Source organism: Gambusia affinis, linkage group LG06 (genome assembly GCF_019740435.1).
Source record: "Gambusia affinis linkage group LG06, SWU_Gaff_1.0, whole genome shotgun sequence".
NCBI classification, from domain to species: domain Eukaryota; kingdom Metazoa; phylum Chordata; class Actinopteri; order Cyprinodontiformes; family Poeciliidae; genus Gambusia; species Gambusia affinis.
Genome location: NC_057873.1, coordinates 22,594,016 through 22,610,945, shown reverse-complemented (window position 1 = coordinate 22,610,945; position 16,930 = coordinate 22,594,016). Strand labels below are relative to the sequence as shown.

General features: G+C 38.9%; 2 protein-coding genes across 6 annotated transcripts in view; one reads left to right on the top strand and one right to left on the bottom strand.

Moving 5' to 3' along the window:
• The window catches only part of map3k10 (mitogen-activated protein kinase kinase kinase 10), a 35,501-nt gene extending 24,001 nt beyond the window's left edge, over positions 1 to 11,500 (bottom strand). Inside the window, exon 1 of the mRNA XM_044120725.1 lies at positions 8,683 to 11,500. Coding sequence (XP_043976660.1) covers positions 8,683 to 9,628 — 946 coding nt within the window. The 5' untranslated portion in view covers positions 9,629 to 11,500. The remainder of the gene's footprint in view (positions 1 to 8,682) is intronic.
• A 3,428-nt stretch (positions 11,501 to 14,928) lies between these two features.
• sipa1l3 (signal-induced proliferation-associated 1 like 3) overlaps positions 14,929 to 16,930 on the top strand; it is a 94,525-nt gene continuing 92,523 nt past the window's right edge. For 3 of the 5 annotated variants that reach the window (XM_044120721.1, XM_044120722.1, XM_044120720.1), the window contains exon 1: positions 14,932 to 15,086. The gene's annotated coding sequence lies outside the window, so the exon portion shown is untranslated. Of the gene's footprint in view, positions 15,087 to 16,930 lie in introns of all 5 variants that reach the window. The other 2 variants (XM_044120724.1, XM_044120723.1) reach the window with 2 other exon arrangements.

Below are 16,930 nucleotides of genomic sequence, written 5' to 3'. Positions count from 1 at the left end.
AGCCAAAAATTGACACTGGTGTAAAGACACAAATCTAATCAAGAGTTGGAATAAAGTATTTATTTTTCTATTATAACAACTTTAAAAAAGTAATATTGTCTTATGTTTTAAAAATCTAAATATCTTTCAAGAAAAAAAGACTAAGCCAAAGAAATTAAAAATAATATTTACAATACTAATAAAAAAATAAAAACAGCATTTTAGGATAAAATGTTAACAAAACAGTCATAACATTGATTTATTTTAGCTTCCAAATTAAAGATAATGATCACAACAAATATTACGTTGTCTGTACGCAGTAACACAACTACAAGTGTTTCCCTAAAAACTATATCCTAATAAAACACAGTTATTCTTCACTGTCCTGTCTGTTGACTGTGTTGGATAACACATTTCCATTTGAAAACTGCATGCGTTGCCTTATATCTCTGCTCATAAAACCCGTCCACCTCCCAGGGTCAAAGATGGTGTGATAACAGCATTCCCAGTATCCAGCCCAGTTAGTCACAGTCTCGGCCTCCGCTCTGTCTCTGTGGGGGATTAGCAGCCGGCACTGGCCACCGCTCTAATCCTTTCCTCAACAGACTCACTCTCACGTTCTCACACACACACAGTTTTCTCTGACAGCAACCACACACCATATCTTGGCCTGCTAATCTGTTAAGTAGCTATTACAGCACTTGTGTGCAGGGCTTTTGTTGGTGTCGTCGTGGCTATGCTTTAATACTTCAGCTATGAAAGACAACAACAATAAAAAAAAAAGAAGACAAAAATCAATGGAAATTAATTTATCCAATCTGGCTTCTAATGAAAACGCTGGGGTCGGTCTATTCAGAGGATTGTTGACTGTGTAAACACTGCCTCCATTTGAAGCTAGAGCGGTCAAACAGCACGTAATGTCTTTGTCTCTATATAGTGTGTTTACGGTATTGACCTGCACATCACAGGAGATCCTTGAAAGTGCCACTTACACAAGCTCACTTGTTGCAGCAACATTAGCCTGGAGGGGGTTTACCCAACATGAGCTATTTGATAGCATTATGCCATTTCTGTATATTGGGCCTGTATATCTGTAAGACCATGAAACCAGCTCAGATACGTCCCGGCGGGAGTCTAGTTGTACAGGTGACAAGACGACACTCGGTCATCTTGTCACCTGTATCGTCTTACCTGCAGATGACTCACTGCCTCTACTAATCTCTAAGTAAACTGGAACTGAACGCCTTTTTGTATTGTACAGCATTATAGGCTTGGGATTATTTGTCACATATTCATCCATTATTTCATGTTGATTGCACCTGGACCTTTTGATGACAAACCGCTCAATCTTATCTTTTTCTGAATCAATCTTATCGGTATCAAAGTTTAGGAAAATCCACGTTTACGTTCATGATTGGAGGACAGAAAAAGGCATCTTCTTGGCATCAGACCCAAAGAATTACAGTGGACCCTCGCCTATTTTCTTCTCTGTACTCCTGGATTTTTATGTGGAATACAGCTCCAAATTGTGTGTCAGAAATTTGTCTATTTGTGAATTTTTCTCCTAAAATATTAAAAAGAAAATGCAGCTTGGAACGTTGCAACACCTAGACGCAATGCTAGTTGACATGCTGGCGTTTGGAAAGCAGCCAATCCAGGAGCGCCATTCATTGTTCTTGCAGCTGATTGGCTAAAACCACATCAGTGAAGATGAGGAAGACTGCAGATGTTAGCTTCTTTGGTGGTGTTAAGATGGTTTCTAGTGACCGTACTGATGCATATTGAGGTATATTTGGTGTTGAACTAATAAAATAGACATTTATAAGCACGTTTGGAGGGGGATTCAAGTATTTGTGGATTTTACATTGTAATCTAAATAGTGTTTAAAAGGTCCAATATTTGATGAAGTTGTCCAACACTGACAACTTCAACACTGAAGTTGAAGTTGTCATCAGTGTTGGAGGTTTTCTTGTGTTGCCATTCTCCTCACTGTGCATGTTGGCAAAATAAACACTGCTTCTCACCCAGAATTGTTACCACAGTTATAGCTGTTTTAAATGTTTTAACTCCTCATATAGTTATTTTCTTACGGATTATGTCAGAACCTGTGGAGATCAAAACACATCTGACTTACTTGAATGGTGTGTTCACTTCTCTTTCCCATTTTTAAGAGTGGATAAGAGGAAAGGCAATTTGTCTCATGTCCTATTTAGACTCAGGAGGAAGCTGAAATCTTGGTGATAAAAATGAACACATAACAGCAAAACATGTTTTAAAAATCTTTTGGTTATATTTACTTTATTGGAATTGTTGAAGGTTGAACAAGAGTGGTTTTGAAAAAACTTATTGCTTAATGTGGATTTTCCCCTTCTAAACAAATGTACTTCAAATTAAAGATTAGATTTTTTAAAAATAATTCTTCTGTGTAAGATTCTGCTATTGTTGCGACAAAGGGTTAATTTATTGTGAAGCTTTTCCACACCTTCACTGGTTCTAAATACGGAGGAAACCTTCAGTTCAAAGGCAGGGAAACAACTCAAGGTCTGCAGGCCTGTTTGCTGTTGAGCCTTTGAACAACTCAAACAGTCCGTGTGAAACTGCAGATGTTAAAAATTTCCATGGCACTGAACATACTCCCGAGTCGTCATTTAGTTTGATACAAAAGTACACAGACTCAAAGGACAAAAACAACAACGCTGCTGTTTGGTAAACTGCTGATTCCGGCAGCTGGGCCGAGTTTGGGTTGGCAGTAACTCTGATTCTTCATTAGCGTCACCAATTAAACACTATAAAGGTGTGGAGAAAGTACTGATCTCAACTCAACTCAAACCTCAGAGCATATTTGCGGAGATCTTTTTTTTACTAATAACCACACAAAATGAATCTGAAAAGTGTGGCTTGCATCTGAACATTATTCACCTAGCTATTGTTATTGCTAATTTTATGTTATGATTAACATATATTTCTTAAGATTAGCGCTATTAACATATATCTAAATGATCTATTTTCTATTTTCTACAAGTAGACATTTATCCTGTGAGTCTATCTATCCTTTCTATTTACTCTAGTTGTCAATTGGAGCCAAGTTAAGCAGACTGGAGCCCTCTGCTTTGACAAACCAAAGGCTGCTCCGGCATCGGAGTGACAGGTAAGGGATGACTCAGGGGCCAATGACCTGCCAGCCCACAAAGATGCTGTGACATCACTCCGAGGCAGTCACGGCAGTCAAATTATCTCCGTTACACAGTCAGACGCTCAGCTGCCGCCACGAGCCAAACGATCGGCGGCACTCCGCATAAACACACAACTATTAACAGACATGGGGATGTGGAGTGGGACGGGATAAATTTAGAAGAAAGCATCTGGACCGGGCTGAAAATAAGAATCCTTTGTTGTGTTTAACAAGGCTTTAAAGCCATGTTGAATCTAGATAACGCATCACGTTTTGGTGATTACTTTTCATCCTTTCGGGCGCCTTCAGCCTGTTTACTGAGCCAGCTGACGGGAGACGGAGGAAAAGCTCGGGGGGCCTCGAGCTGCTCTGTGGCTGCGCTGATGCCAAGTCGTTGGCGGTTTCAAGGGGACACCTGAGAACGGCGCACCTGAACAATGCGCCAAGGTGTAACCCTAAACTTAGACGTACCCACTGTTTATCCCCCACGCTCTCCCTCTCCTGTTCTTTCCCATCGCTCTCCTCTCATACGGCTCCAAATGCTTGTTTCACTCTGATCTAGTCCACCCAGGTATTCTGTCAATCTCTTCACTCATTGGCTCTCTCGTCTTCCCATTCTTTCGCCTTCTGGGCATCACAAATGCATTGTGGGTGTTTGAACGTTATGGTTCAAACTGTATTTTCTCCCATTTAAATCATTTGATTGGATCTCAATAGGGTTGAAAAGGTTAATCAAATGAATCAATTATTGAAATAATCGTGAATTAATTTGGTGATTGATTAATCGTTGACAGGAGGATGCAGTCTAAAAAATGGTCATTTGCCAAAAGAACAACACCGTCAGAGCAGTAAAACCTTCTCTGTTTGTAAATATGTTCAGAACTCAAGTGGAAAAGTTTTAGCTTCACCCACCTCAAATTCTGTTAAAAAAAATAAGAAACAAAAAGAAATCTCTTATTAATCATCTTTTGCTATCCATTTATTGATAAAGAATAAACAGAATCGACAGTATTTGTAGCTGCAGATGCATCCCTTTGGTAAATGATCAAGCATAAGCTACTGAAATCCTACGTCATTGCATTAAGGCAACAACAATTTTATTTTCTTTTTTAAAAAAATGGAATTAAATTATTTGCTCATTTGACTCTTTTAATACATTTCTATTACTATGTAATAAAAAAAAGGCTTCAATCAAATCAATCAAAATTTTTTTGTATAGCATATTTCAGTAGCAAGGCATTTCAAAGTGCTTTACATCATAACAAACACAGAAACACAATGCAACAGAGAATCAAGAATCAAAAACACAGTGGTTAAGTGGTTAAATGAAAAATCTGCAGAATGTGCCAATTTTATGATCCGATCAATCAATCAATCTTCAGAATAATTGATTAGGACTAAAACAATCATTAGTTGCAGCCCTACATCTCTACCTGAGACATTCCTCCATTTCATCTGCAGCTATTTACACACAGGCAACACTTTAACTTGGAGAAATAGCGTTTTTACAGCAGCTGACAGCGGCTAGCAGTGGTATGACTCAGTGACTCAAACGGCAGCAGCCATGTCACCATGGAAGGGCGTCTATATGGAGTTGTTGCCAAGGCTCTGCCGTCAAACGCAACTATGATTCTGCATTTTAAATCTGCGCAGATAGAAAGGAAAATAAATAAGATGGAAGAGGTGTGGGTTTAAGACCAACTAAGCCTTCGGAGGCTTCGGTCGTCTCTCTGTCTGAGCGACCTTTAGTCAGCATCTTTCACACTCCACCTGTATTTCCACGCATGTCACTCCAGTCAAACAGGCGGCCTGCAACACCTGCACACACCCATAGGACTCTCGTTCTCTTCCTTTTTTTGGTGCTCCAACAACTGTAACTGTGTCTTTAAACAGCAAGTAGCACAAAGCACCAAAAATAGCCCAGCGAGTTGCAGAGCAGATCTGCTCTCCTTGAGGAGGGGAGGCAAGAGGAGGATGGCGACAGAGAGCAGGAGGAGGTGCAGAGAGAGAGGAGGAGAGATGACAGGGAAAAGATGGCAGAGAGAGACCAATTCTCCAAGATTTAGGCCTCCCTGCAGTGATTAAATTCAAGTTTCTCCTACAGTGTCAGCAGTCAGTGTCTCAAAAAAAACAACAACAAACGTTGCACAGCAACATGAAACATTTCAAACAACGTCATGTAAGAATAAGCAGAAAAACATAATGGTTGCAGAAGTCAAGTTGACTGAACAAGTCGTCTCTTGTTTGCGTTAAAATGATCTCCCACAAAGCAAGAGAGATATGATTATGCCGTAGTCGTAGCTACAAATCAAACACCTGTGAGCCAAATATTGTGGCTTTCAAAACTGTTCACACCCCGATTACAATGTTGGGGTTTTGTGTCAAAAAAAAATTACATCTTGATAAGCTCTTAAAACTTGTTTTAACATCATTTGTGACATCTATCCTTTAGAAATCAACTCTGTTGAGGGAAACATACAGCATAGAAATTGCAATAACCTGGTGACATAATGCTAAATAGATATCTTGCTGAGCACATTGTGATCTAATTTCAGCCTTCAGTCTTTGGTGTGATTCTGTCAGCATCCCATTTTCTAACCAACTAATTTTACCCTTGTTAAACTTGCAAAGGTTTTTCTATATTTGCCAGATCGTGGGGACTCTCTCGTTCAGGGCATATTATCTGTCAGATTATCTGTCAATTTTTTTTTTTCATGGAGTCCAGCGAGGAACTTTCAAAGACTTAAATTTGTCTCAGATTAAGTTGTTGCATGATTTGAGTCATGCATTGCATAAAGATTTTGTTTTAAAATTGACTAGTATTTAAAAGGCTGTTAAAGATTTTATCCAAAGTGACAAAAGTTTGGAATCAGAGGAAAAGTAATCTCATAAGATAATCCTGCCACCACCATTTTACTGTGGGTTCTTGGTGATAAGGGATGCCAAACTTCCCATTTGGAAGACCCAGTCCGATTTCATTACACCATGAAATTTTACACCATGGAGTTTTGAGAGAATTTAGCAAAATCTAGAAGTTGTTTTTGGAAGGAAAGGACCATTATTTCTGCCGAACTCCTTCTTCCAGATATATAAAGAATACAGAAGATTGTTGTCATGTGTGGAACACAATTAATACGAAACAAAAAGTAGAATTGGCACCTCGGTTTGTATAAACACACGACTCTGGACAATCCAAATGACCAGTTTACATTTCGTCTTTTCATCAGTGAGTACAAAAGTCCAATTTTAGTAATAATGCATTTTTTGTAATCTTCTCCTGACTGATACCTTGATGACATCCATTCGACTCATGAGACCCATGCATCCTTTTCTAAATAAAAGATGCATGAGTAACTATCATAAGAATCGTCCTTGAACTTTTATCAGGTGAATAACATTCATTATAATACTTGAGAAAACTGAAAATGAAACTGTAGGAAAAGGTATTTCAAAAAAGTAATGCAGCCATTTTTGTAGTTTTTTTTTTTTTAGAATTTTCCTCCATTCTAGATATTAAAAAAAAAATTTGTTGTTGTTCAATTGAATAGTAAAGGATACAATTCACCATAAAGATTGATTAAGTTCTGAAATTATAAATTATGGTTTCATTTTCTTAAAATCACCAAAACCTTTCAACAGCCACTGCAGATCAGAAAATCTCATTATGCAAGATCACTATTATAATTCTCAGTAAATGTGAATCTCAATATTAATAGTAAGTATCTTTCTTCATACTTTCAACCATCTCATATTATAGAAAAATAAATGGCATAATACAATATGTATTGTGCCATATATATCTATATATCTATATATAGATATATCTATATCTCTATAGATATCTATCTATATATATCTAGATATATATCTATGAAAGGCTAAATGTTATCAGTGTCAGAATATGGCTGAGATTATATTGTGAAGATTAAAGTCCAGTCCTTTTATTGAGAGAGTAAGAGAGGAGGCTGTTTTTCCATCTTCATTTAAAACTGCATGATAAAAACATTAAGCTGTCATATCGCTTCACAATGCAAACTACGTTATAAACGTCACATTTCCGCAATTTTCTAGAAGTGATTGTTTCTATTCGCTTCTAGACTCCATAAAGAATGTGGAAATCTTTTTTTTTTTTTTTTCAGCAAACGAAAATCATACATTGTACAACTAAAAGTACTATCAGGAAATAAAATCAACATGTCACTCAACATACTTAGATAAAGAAAGTAAATATCTGTCAGTCAATTGACTAATGATCAGAATTAGTCAGTTTTTCCCAACTCAAGCTCATCAGTTGAGGAAAAGGGTTTTTTTCCATGTTCTTGAAAAATTTTCTACATTTATGGGGCGTTGCTAAAAATCCACAAACAGAATGTTCTTTCATGTGCTTTAGTTTGATTTCAATAAAATTGAGTGAAGGTGAGAGACATGCTTTCATGTAAATAGTTTTTAAAGATCTGGGTTTTGAAAAAGCCTTTTTATAATCAGCCAGCAGTAAACCATTTTAATCACCAAGACAAGCTGACTCGTAGCGCATGGCAAAAATGTTTGTTGTAAAGCAGCATTGCCTTTTAAAAAAAAAAAATTATAATTTTTTTTTTTAGCATTTATTTAATATCAAAACAATACTCATTTGTCATTCAGCTTAATGACAACTCAAAGCTAGGGGAAAGAGAGAGCACTTGATTTTTGGCATCTCACTTAAAAGTAATTTAAAGGAATTAAATTAAATTTCATGTGGCCGTGAAACTTACTTTAAAAACTGTAGTGAGGTTAGGGTTAGGGTTACACGGCGGTGCAACTGTTAGCACCCATGCTGATGGGTTTCAGATATCTCAAATAGCATGAGATCTTGGTATTTGGATTTACATGTTCTCCCACATACTTCCAAAGTCCAAAATTATGACTTTTATGTAACTGGTCTCTTAGGTATGAATGTGTAGTTTTGTCTCTGTGTTGCCCTGAGATGAGTTTACACATTAAAATTACATGTTATACATCTGTTGTGTATAGTAAGAAGTTGCCTTAAAGGCTTTTATTTATAGATAATGATTGTGAAGATTTCTACCAAGTAGTGTGATTGTACTGCTGTCAATTATCAAATTCATTTATATTATCAAATTTATTGATGCTCTTTGGAGCCAACAGCCCCAATTATGGATTTATTGTTGAAGATGTCATAAACTAAGCATTATAGTTTTTAACACATTTCCCTCCAGATAAAGATAAAGAACACAATAATTTTCCATCTATCCTGGTAAATGTGACTTTGCAAAAGGTGGACATGCTTTGAACCAAAATCAGCCGATATCCTTTACCCACTAAATGGAGAGCTTCTATCTAAAAGAACAATTACAGTACACTATGAAAAAGCTTGTTGACAATTATTTTAACTGCAGTGTATTTCATGTTAAAGACATGGAGTAATGGCAAGAGAGACCATGAAACAAACTTTATATTTGTAATGAGCTAAAATTCCTTTTTGATCGTTGCTAATCTCATCAGTACAGATTACTAAAAGTGAAAGTACTTACTATTGCTGGACTTGAGGTCTCTGTGGATGATTGGTACGAATGCCTGGTTGTGCAGGTAATCCATGCCAGTGGCAATCTGCACGGCCCAGTTCACCAAAACCCTCGGGGGAACATTCTTCCCAGCCAGTGCACGGTTCAAAGCCCCTCCTCTGGCATACTCCATCACCAAGCAGAGGTTGGGTTCCTTCAGGCAAACCCCGCGGAGAGAAATAATGTTGGGGTGACGAAGCATCCAAAACAACCTGGCCTCCTGCCGCACGCTCTCCGCTGTGACACTAATATCCTCATCTGGATCCTGCCTAGCAGCCTTTACGGCGACCTCTTCTCTCCGCCAAACTCCTTTGTACACCTTCCCGAACCCACCGGCTCCTATCACCTCCTCCAGGGTCAGTTCTGAGAAGTCAATCTCCAAGGGGGAATCACTCACCCGAACTGCCACCAGGCTCCCGGCCTTCAGCTGCTGGTAACTGGCAGCGTCTCCTCTGGTGACATAGTTACTCGGAAAGATACCCACCTTGTCCTGGATCTTTCCTGTCCACCAACCCTCGTCCCCAGACACTGTGGAGTCTTTGGAGAGAACCTCGAGCAGGTCACCGCGTCGCAGGGTTAATTCCTCATCTGCTGTGGCCTCATAATCAAACACCGCCGTCCAGTAAGGGTTGGGGTTTTTAACCCCGCATCGGCAACCGGGATGGGAATCTGGAGAGTCCGAGGACGAGACGGTACAGGAGTTCCAGCTGGTTCCGTTCTCCACCTGCACGAACGGGGTGGGGGACATTGGTGGTGGAGGGGTCATGCTCGGGGGCATGGAAGAGAAAGAGGAAGAGGTAGAAGAGGACGGGGGCCCAGGGCGGATGAGGCAAGGGGGAGGTGGTGAGCAGCAGCCTCCGCAGCTGGTGCAAGACAGCGGGGTCGCTGTGCTGCTTGTTCTTTCGTATGGATTCATGGCAGCCTCACTGCTGTTTGAAGCTTTGGGCTGGCCCCGTGTCAACTCAGGCACGAAATCCTCACAAGGCCCATGGACTGAGACGAAGTGGTCTCGACCAGCCTGAAGGAGCCCAGATCAGGGGATCTCCCCGCTCACTGCATCTCATTTATGAATTTGTGCTAAATCGTACAGTTGCAACACAATGCACAAGTAGCAGGTATTGCCAAAAGGCAGGTTCACACAGGGGTAATGTACTTCAGGTCAAACAATGACACTCAGCAAGGCAGGTCCATGACTGGATTTCCTAGAAAACGGATTGTTTGCATGGACTGATGGGTCTTTTAAAAGCTGGCACAAATTCTGGTAAATTAGAAAACAGTAGGTATTCATAGCTACTTATAAAAAGAACTGATTGCCATCACTGTTTTGCATTAGAGGATGCAAATATTGAGAGAAGGATGTGCATAACTGTGAAAAATTCATTCCTAGGTTTTAGGAAACGTATTCAATAAAAAAAAAAAAAAAAAAAAATCTCAGCTCAATTATGACCTTGGAGATTTTCGTTCTTGGCTTTAGTTTGCTTAATTTCAGCCAATTAAAAATGACCCTTGACAGATCAGAGGCAGCTTCACCAGTTGCTGGCGTGACGATGAAGCCACAGCTGACTGTCAGATTAATTTCAGTAAGGAAAATAAATCATTAGGCTCCCAGTAACAGCCAAAGCAAGTGCATGAGCCGAGTGAAATCCTCTGTGCAGAAGGGGGGGTTCACATTATTTCTCATCCAGCCGATGCACCTCCCCCGCCAGCCGTCTCCATGAATGTGGGCTGCTTTCTCCTCTGCGTTGTGCGTGCAAATATCCGCGGATATCTTCGCCTTACATCTCCACGAGCCGGTCCGAGCTAAATCCTATCCACGCATGGCCACCTCGTTAGCCGGTTAAGCGTCCCTGAAAGACTTCAAACAAAGGGGCCTCGTCCATTTTAATACAGCTGAGCGGGGATGAGAGAGACGGGCCGACGGCTGAGTGGCAGCAGGTACTCAGTGACTGCTGCGGGGCAGTGAAGTGGCACCATGTTCAGCATCCAGAGCAGCCTGAGCGCAACAAACCTGCCTCCGTGCGTACGCAGCGGCCTGCATCAATCGCCTCTGCTGCTGCGGGGCTACATTAGGTCTGCTGCAGGAGAAGTCCTTCTTCGCTGGAGACCGATAAATACAAACATTTATCATTATTGTGTCACGTTTAGAGGAAGAACTGCATGTTCGGCTGTGACGGAGGCTGTGTAAATATCTTCTTTAGCAGAGATGGAGGCTGTCACTCGGTCCAGTAAGGTGGAAAATATTGTCAGCGAAGATTTTTATGGAGCTGGCTGAGATCCGAGTCCACTGTAGCCATGTCCTTTTCTAAATAATAATAATAAAAATAATACAAAATTTTCTAATACGTGTATGACGCGTCTAACGCCTTTGATTCCTTTATTTTATCCCGGCGTCCACTGAAACCTAACCTGGACACTGAAGGCAGCAACATCCACAGAAACAGTCGCAGGGGCGTTTTCATTAGGATCCGAAACCCCAATTAAATTCCGAATGAAATTAAAGCGGTCTTTGCCGCTTAGTGGGTGTTATTATTCCGGAGCGTTTCGCCGTGCCCAAGCGGGGTTTATCCTCAAAATAAGGCGTAGACTCCACTATTCCGCTCCCGAGCTCGGAGCTGTCAGTCTGTGGGCTGACTTTGCATCCAAACACACCGGGCAGTGCCGTGCACGTTCACGGGAACGAGCGCGTCCAATGTTTTCGATCTTCAAGTCATCCGGATGGCCGCAGCATGGATTTTCATCTCTGGCCATCCCTTCTCCGTCCGTGTTCAAATCTGCAGTTCACTTCAGCCTGGGGAGAGAGGGCGGTCCTGTAAAAATAATTAGAAACTGTGCTGGTGCATTGTGGGTAATGTAGTTGAGAAGGTAGCTCTTTCTTTCTGACCTATATCATTTTGACAGCTGATACAATGACATAATTAGCAACATCATGCTTGTATTAACAAGGGATTGGTAACACTGAAGATATAATTCATTCGTTCCACAAAATAATATTCAAATTACTCCACTACAATAAAGACCGCATTGTAGAGCGTTTATATATATGAAAATAGTGCGACATTTTCATAAAGCTTTTGGCAAAAATATATTCAGGTTTAATTCACACCTGTTCTGTGATCCATAGTGACTGCATAAAACCTAATTTATGAACGTAATTAATGTTTTATTTTTTTTGTTTTTGTTTTTTTTAAGGATGTTGTAAACATAACTATATGTTAATTCAATTAACTGAATTGAATTGACACATATTACTCCCTGGAATGTCTTTATTATTTTTTAAATATACAATCAAACAACATAAAAAAAAAATAAGTTAACATTTTAAATAAATCAAAATCTGACCAAACGCTACCGCTCACAAGTGAAGCTTTTATGAAGCCATACTGCCCCCTGGTGTGTTTTTACTGAAACACAAGCATTATGTATAACTCCACTTTCTTACTATCCAGCATTTGTCAGTGATTCAATTCAACCAGTGAAACCTGCATTGCATATAGATTTATTCCACACAATGATTTTTTTTAAATGTTCGTGTCAAAATGTTTACGTAGCACATTTGAAAACAACGTCAGTTGTAACATTAAATTTCCCAGCAAAACACAAGGCAAAAACACAAGTTTTTTTAATCAAGAAATGTAATCTATGATCATGTGACGGCCCGCTTAACACAATCACGGAGGCAGCAGACATCCTCATTGATATATATTGCATGTTCACAAAATTAATAGAAAACTGAATGAAATGAAAAAGTGTGGCAGAAAAAGGTTCACAATCAGCAAGCATAAAACAGTCTTAAAAGTGATTTTACAGGTATGTGTAAGTGAGTTTTAGAGTTTCTAATTTCCAGGTAAACCACTAAAAAGGTTGATTTTACAAACAAAAGAAAGTTATTTTTCTGCCAGATGTTTTTCATATTGGTCTGTGATTTGAATAAAAACATTGCAACTTTAGAGTAAGAAGTGAGTGCAATTAAGTATTTGAAGGGAGTGAAAACCAAATTTTTTTATTTTTTATAGTACTTTAGTCTTTTTTGGTTCTGTTTCAACTGGAAACATGTAATGTCAAAAGCAAACGGTGGATAATTATATGTTTATAAGTGTTAAGATTATTTTTGTTTGAGTCAATAAACAATAATCTTTTCTTTTGTTTATGCCAATGTTTCATTGGGGTGGGATATTAAATAGATTGCAAACTCTCTAGAAAATGTAAAACAACAGATATTAAATAAAAGTGCAAAAACATAAATACAAGTAAAACGATTGCATATTTTTTTTTAAATCACCTTAAATCACTCAACTTCGTCAACTACGAGCCACCCATAGAAATTGGAGGACCAATCTGAAGGTATACTAACAGTTAGTGGGAAAATGATCTTTACACACCACAGGGTGGTGCCATTTAGCAACTTGTGCACTTGCATTTGAATTTAAATTCAATTTGTGGATCTAGACACCAGTCGACAAATGCCATCTCAATTTCAAATGAAATCAAAATACTATCCAATTTTATGCCAGTAATCGCAGAAACAGATGGTCACTGAAAACAATGCACATTACCATGAGAAATTACTAATCTATCCTCATAAGGATAATGTTTGGTCTGAAACGTTGATTATTGATATGAAAGAAACACTTCTGGAAATCTCGAATGTAACGCATAATTAAGAACAGAGCTATGTACTTTTTATAAGAAGTATTTTTGCTTGTTGGAATATTATTTTTGGGAATGGGGAACTATGTCTTTCACTGTTATAAATTTATTTGGAACAACCTAGTTTAAAGAGTTGCAGGGGAAAAAAACATTAAGAAAAAAAATCTGCTTTACTCATTATAGACGATCAGCTGAGACTGAATACAAATTGTTCTATTGGAAGAATTACTCAAAAAAACTCATTTTATAAACAGTAAATTTAAAGCTATAAAGACAAGTAATAATGTATGTGAGAAGAAGAAATATAATTACTTTTAAGTTTAAAAGTAAATGGATACGTAGGATTTGATTATATATTGAAACGTCCTGCTTTAGTTGCAGCCACTAAATGGAAAGATAGGAGTAGCTTTTGTGGTACCAGAATTCGATTTAAAAATAGGAAAACGGATTACAGACGGATTATCAGTATACACAGGAGAAATGTTGGCAATATTGTTAGCTTTACAATGGGTAGAAGAAATAAAACCATTAAAAACAGTGATATGTTCAGATTCAAGCTCAGCATTGTTAAGTTTAAAAAATATTCAATCAGATAGTAGGATGGACATTTTATTAGAAATATTACATACATTGTTCAGGATACAAAATATGGGTCTAATAGTTATATTTGTGTGGGTTCCAGCACATATTGGGGTAGAAGGAAACGAGAGGGCAGATAAAATGGCAAAGAGGGCAATTCATAATCCTATTAGTTTTGCAGTTAAAATAAGTAAATCTGAGGGAAAGAGTATGGTTAAAGAAAAACTGATGGAAAAATGGCAAAAAAGGTGGGATGAAGAAAAAACAGGAAGATGGTTTTATAAAATTCAGAAAATAGTAGGAGAGAAAAGAAATGGAAGAAGAAATAGAAAGGAGGGAAGGGTGATAACAAGATTAAGATTTGGGCATACAGGACTTAATTATACACTTTTTAAAATACAAAAGCATATTAATGGAAAATGTGATTACTGTGACAAATATGAAACAATAGAACATGTTATGTTAGAATGCCATAAGTATGAAAGAGAAAGAAGATGTATGAGAAGAGAGTTTGACTGTATTAAGGAAAAGATTAATTTGTTAGACATTTTGAGGAAGAATTTGGGGAGTAAACATATACAAATAATTATTAAATATTTAAAGAAAACTAAATTATTTCAAAGAATTTGATTATAGTAGGTGTGTGTGTGAAGGCGTGCATGATCTAGAGGGGTGGATTATAAAGATATGTGTAAAAATGGATGAGAGTATGTATGCATATATAAATATGAAATTTATTTATTTAATTTATCTATTAATGGTATGTGTAGGAGTATACAAGTATTTATATAAATTGATAGTCCATCTCGAACCACACTCCATACCAGTAAGTGGCGGTAATGCTACTTAAAGTTTGTTGCCAACCGCCAATAAAATCAAGAAGAAGAAGAAGAAGAAGTTGCAGCCACCATAGCAGTAGTGATCTGCTGCCCCCTCTGGTTACTATTGGTGTGTTGCAGCTAATGTGTCTGCGCATGCGCTGTAGGAGTGCGGGCGCAGTTTGTACCGTGGTTTCGGTTGAGCATTCTTGGCAACGTCTCGCTCGGAGAACAGGCTGCAGACTGACGGTGAACCAACGACTGTTTCCCCCCCGACGTCCAGGGAGTTGTGATTAACGGACTAACAGAACACACCGGAGCGGGTTTTAGGTAAGTTTTTCCATTGTCTTTGCGGCTTTCTTTGGCTTGTTTAAGCTGAACTGCGGCAGATATTCTTAGGAGCTGAAAAGTGACGAGAGAACTGAGCGTTAGCGAGCAGGGCAAACACCGAGCGGCGGCAGCTGAGCCAACCAACTTCAGTCAGCCTCTCTACTACCGCCCAGCCGCTTGTCCCCTCAGTCTAACCTGGAGGCTGGTACCCCAGCTCCGAGCTCTGCCTCAACCTATGAGTTCCCGGGGAGCTTCAAATCTACCGCTACCCGCGATAATTTATTTACTACAAAAATACTCCACAACCTCTCTGATCATTCAAGATCCAGTGCGCATGCTCTCTGGGGTGCTATAGAATTCGGTTTTGTAGTTTTTCTGCGCATGAATTAATCACAGTTGCGAGGGCCAGTGGAAAATGGTAAAAACTACAAGTTCCAGACAATGGAGCTTTGTTTGGGAACGAGGCTAGGCTGCTAAGTTAGCCTGGAAACAAGCTTTGAATTTCGAGTAGTTGCACCGCAATGGGAAGTTGTGATGGTTGGAGACTCGCTTCGCTGCGCGGAGCATGACAAATGTTTGGGTTGTGGGGTTTAAACGGTTGTTTGCGGCTACGGTTCGACATGAGGGGGCGTGCAATATAATTGTTGTAGTAAAAGAAGGACTGGAGGAGCTCCTTTGCGTGTGTGGACACGCACCGTCGGTTCACCTGTCGGAAGACCTGTGTCAGTTTGATCAGGATTTGCAAACGCATTGTTGCACAGGTGCGTTTGTGTATACACCGGCTGGATGGGAGAAGATGATGCATCGGCGTGTCTTTACTATTGAAATCCTATGTGTTGCTGTATTTCCCAGCCTTCGGGAAATGGCACCTTGAGCATTTAGGATGTGGATTCCTGAGAGCAGCAGAGCATGGCTGCACTGTGGATTTTCTTGGCACCATTTACTCCGTTTACCTTCCAAATTGATTATCCTAAAGAAAAAATAGAAACGGTGACTATGATGTTCAGGTTACTTAGCATGGGAATGTTTCTGATTAATCACGTGAGCAGCATTACAAATTAGTGTTTATGTGCAGTGGGTATAACCTAGATTTCCATCCATCCATCCATCCATCCATCCATCCATCCATCCATTCATTTTCTAACACCCTTGTCCCTAGTGGGGTCAGGAGGGGTGCTGGTGCCTATCTTCAGCTAATGTTCCTGGCAAGAGGTGGGGTACACCCTGGACAGGTCGGCAGTCTGTCGCAGACAATCTGTTTTATCAGACAGCAATAAAAGAACTTATGCCAAGATCATTTATGTAGGTAAAAAAATTATGTCGTCAGCCTGTTGAGCGCTAAAAGACTGGAGTAATTTATTTCTCTCAATTTACGTTGGGCACCTGAAAAATTGTGACTCAAAATTACAACAATAAATAAAAGTGCTTGGCTTGAAAAATATTTTAGTTCTTATCTTTACAAATTTTGCTGGGCAATAAATTATCCCGGGAATTATTGTAACAAATGATTGAGACCATTTTCAAGTAATATAATGGTAATACCATAATGATGCAAATATTCTCAATAAACTTTAAAATCTAATAAACATTTAACACTCGAACTGAAAGACATTTTAAATATCCACAATAAACAAACAAAACAACAGAAACAGCAAATAAAATGAATTATGAAGTCTCTGTAAATAAAATTTTCCTTCAAAAAAGGGCCAGTTGAGACCAATGCACCACAGGATCACCACGAGGATGGTTTGCTCTCTTTTTTTGTTAGAAAAGAGAAAAACGATAAATCATGCAAATGGAAATTATTGAGCTTGTTTTAATGTATCATATGATTAATTGATTTA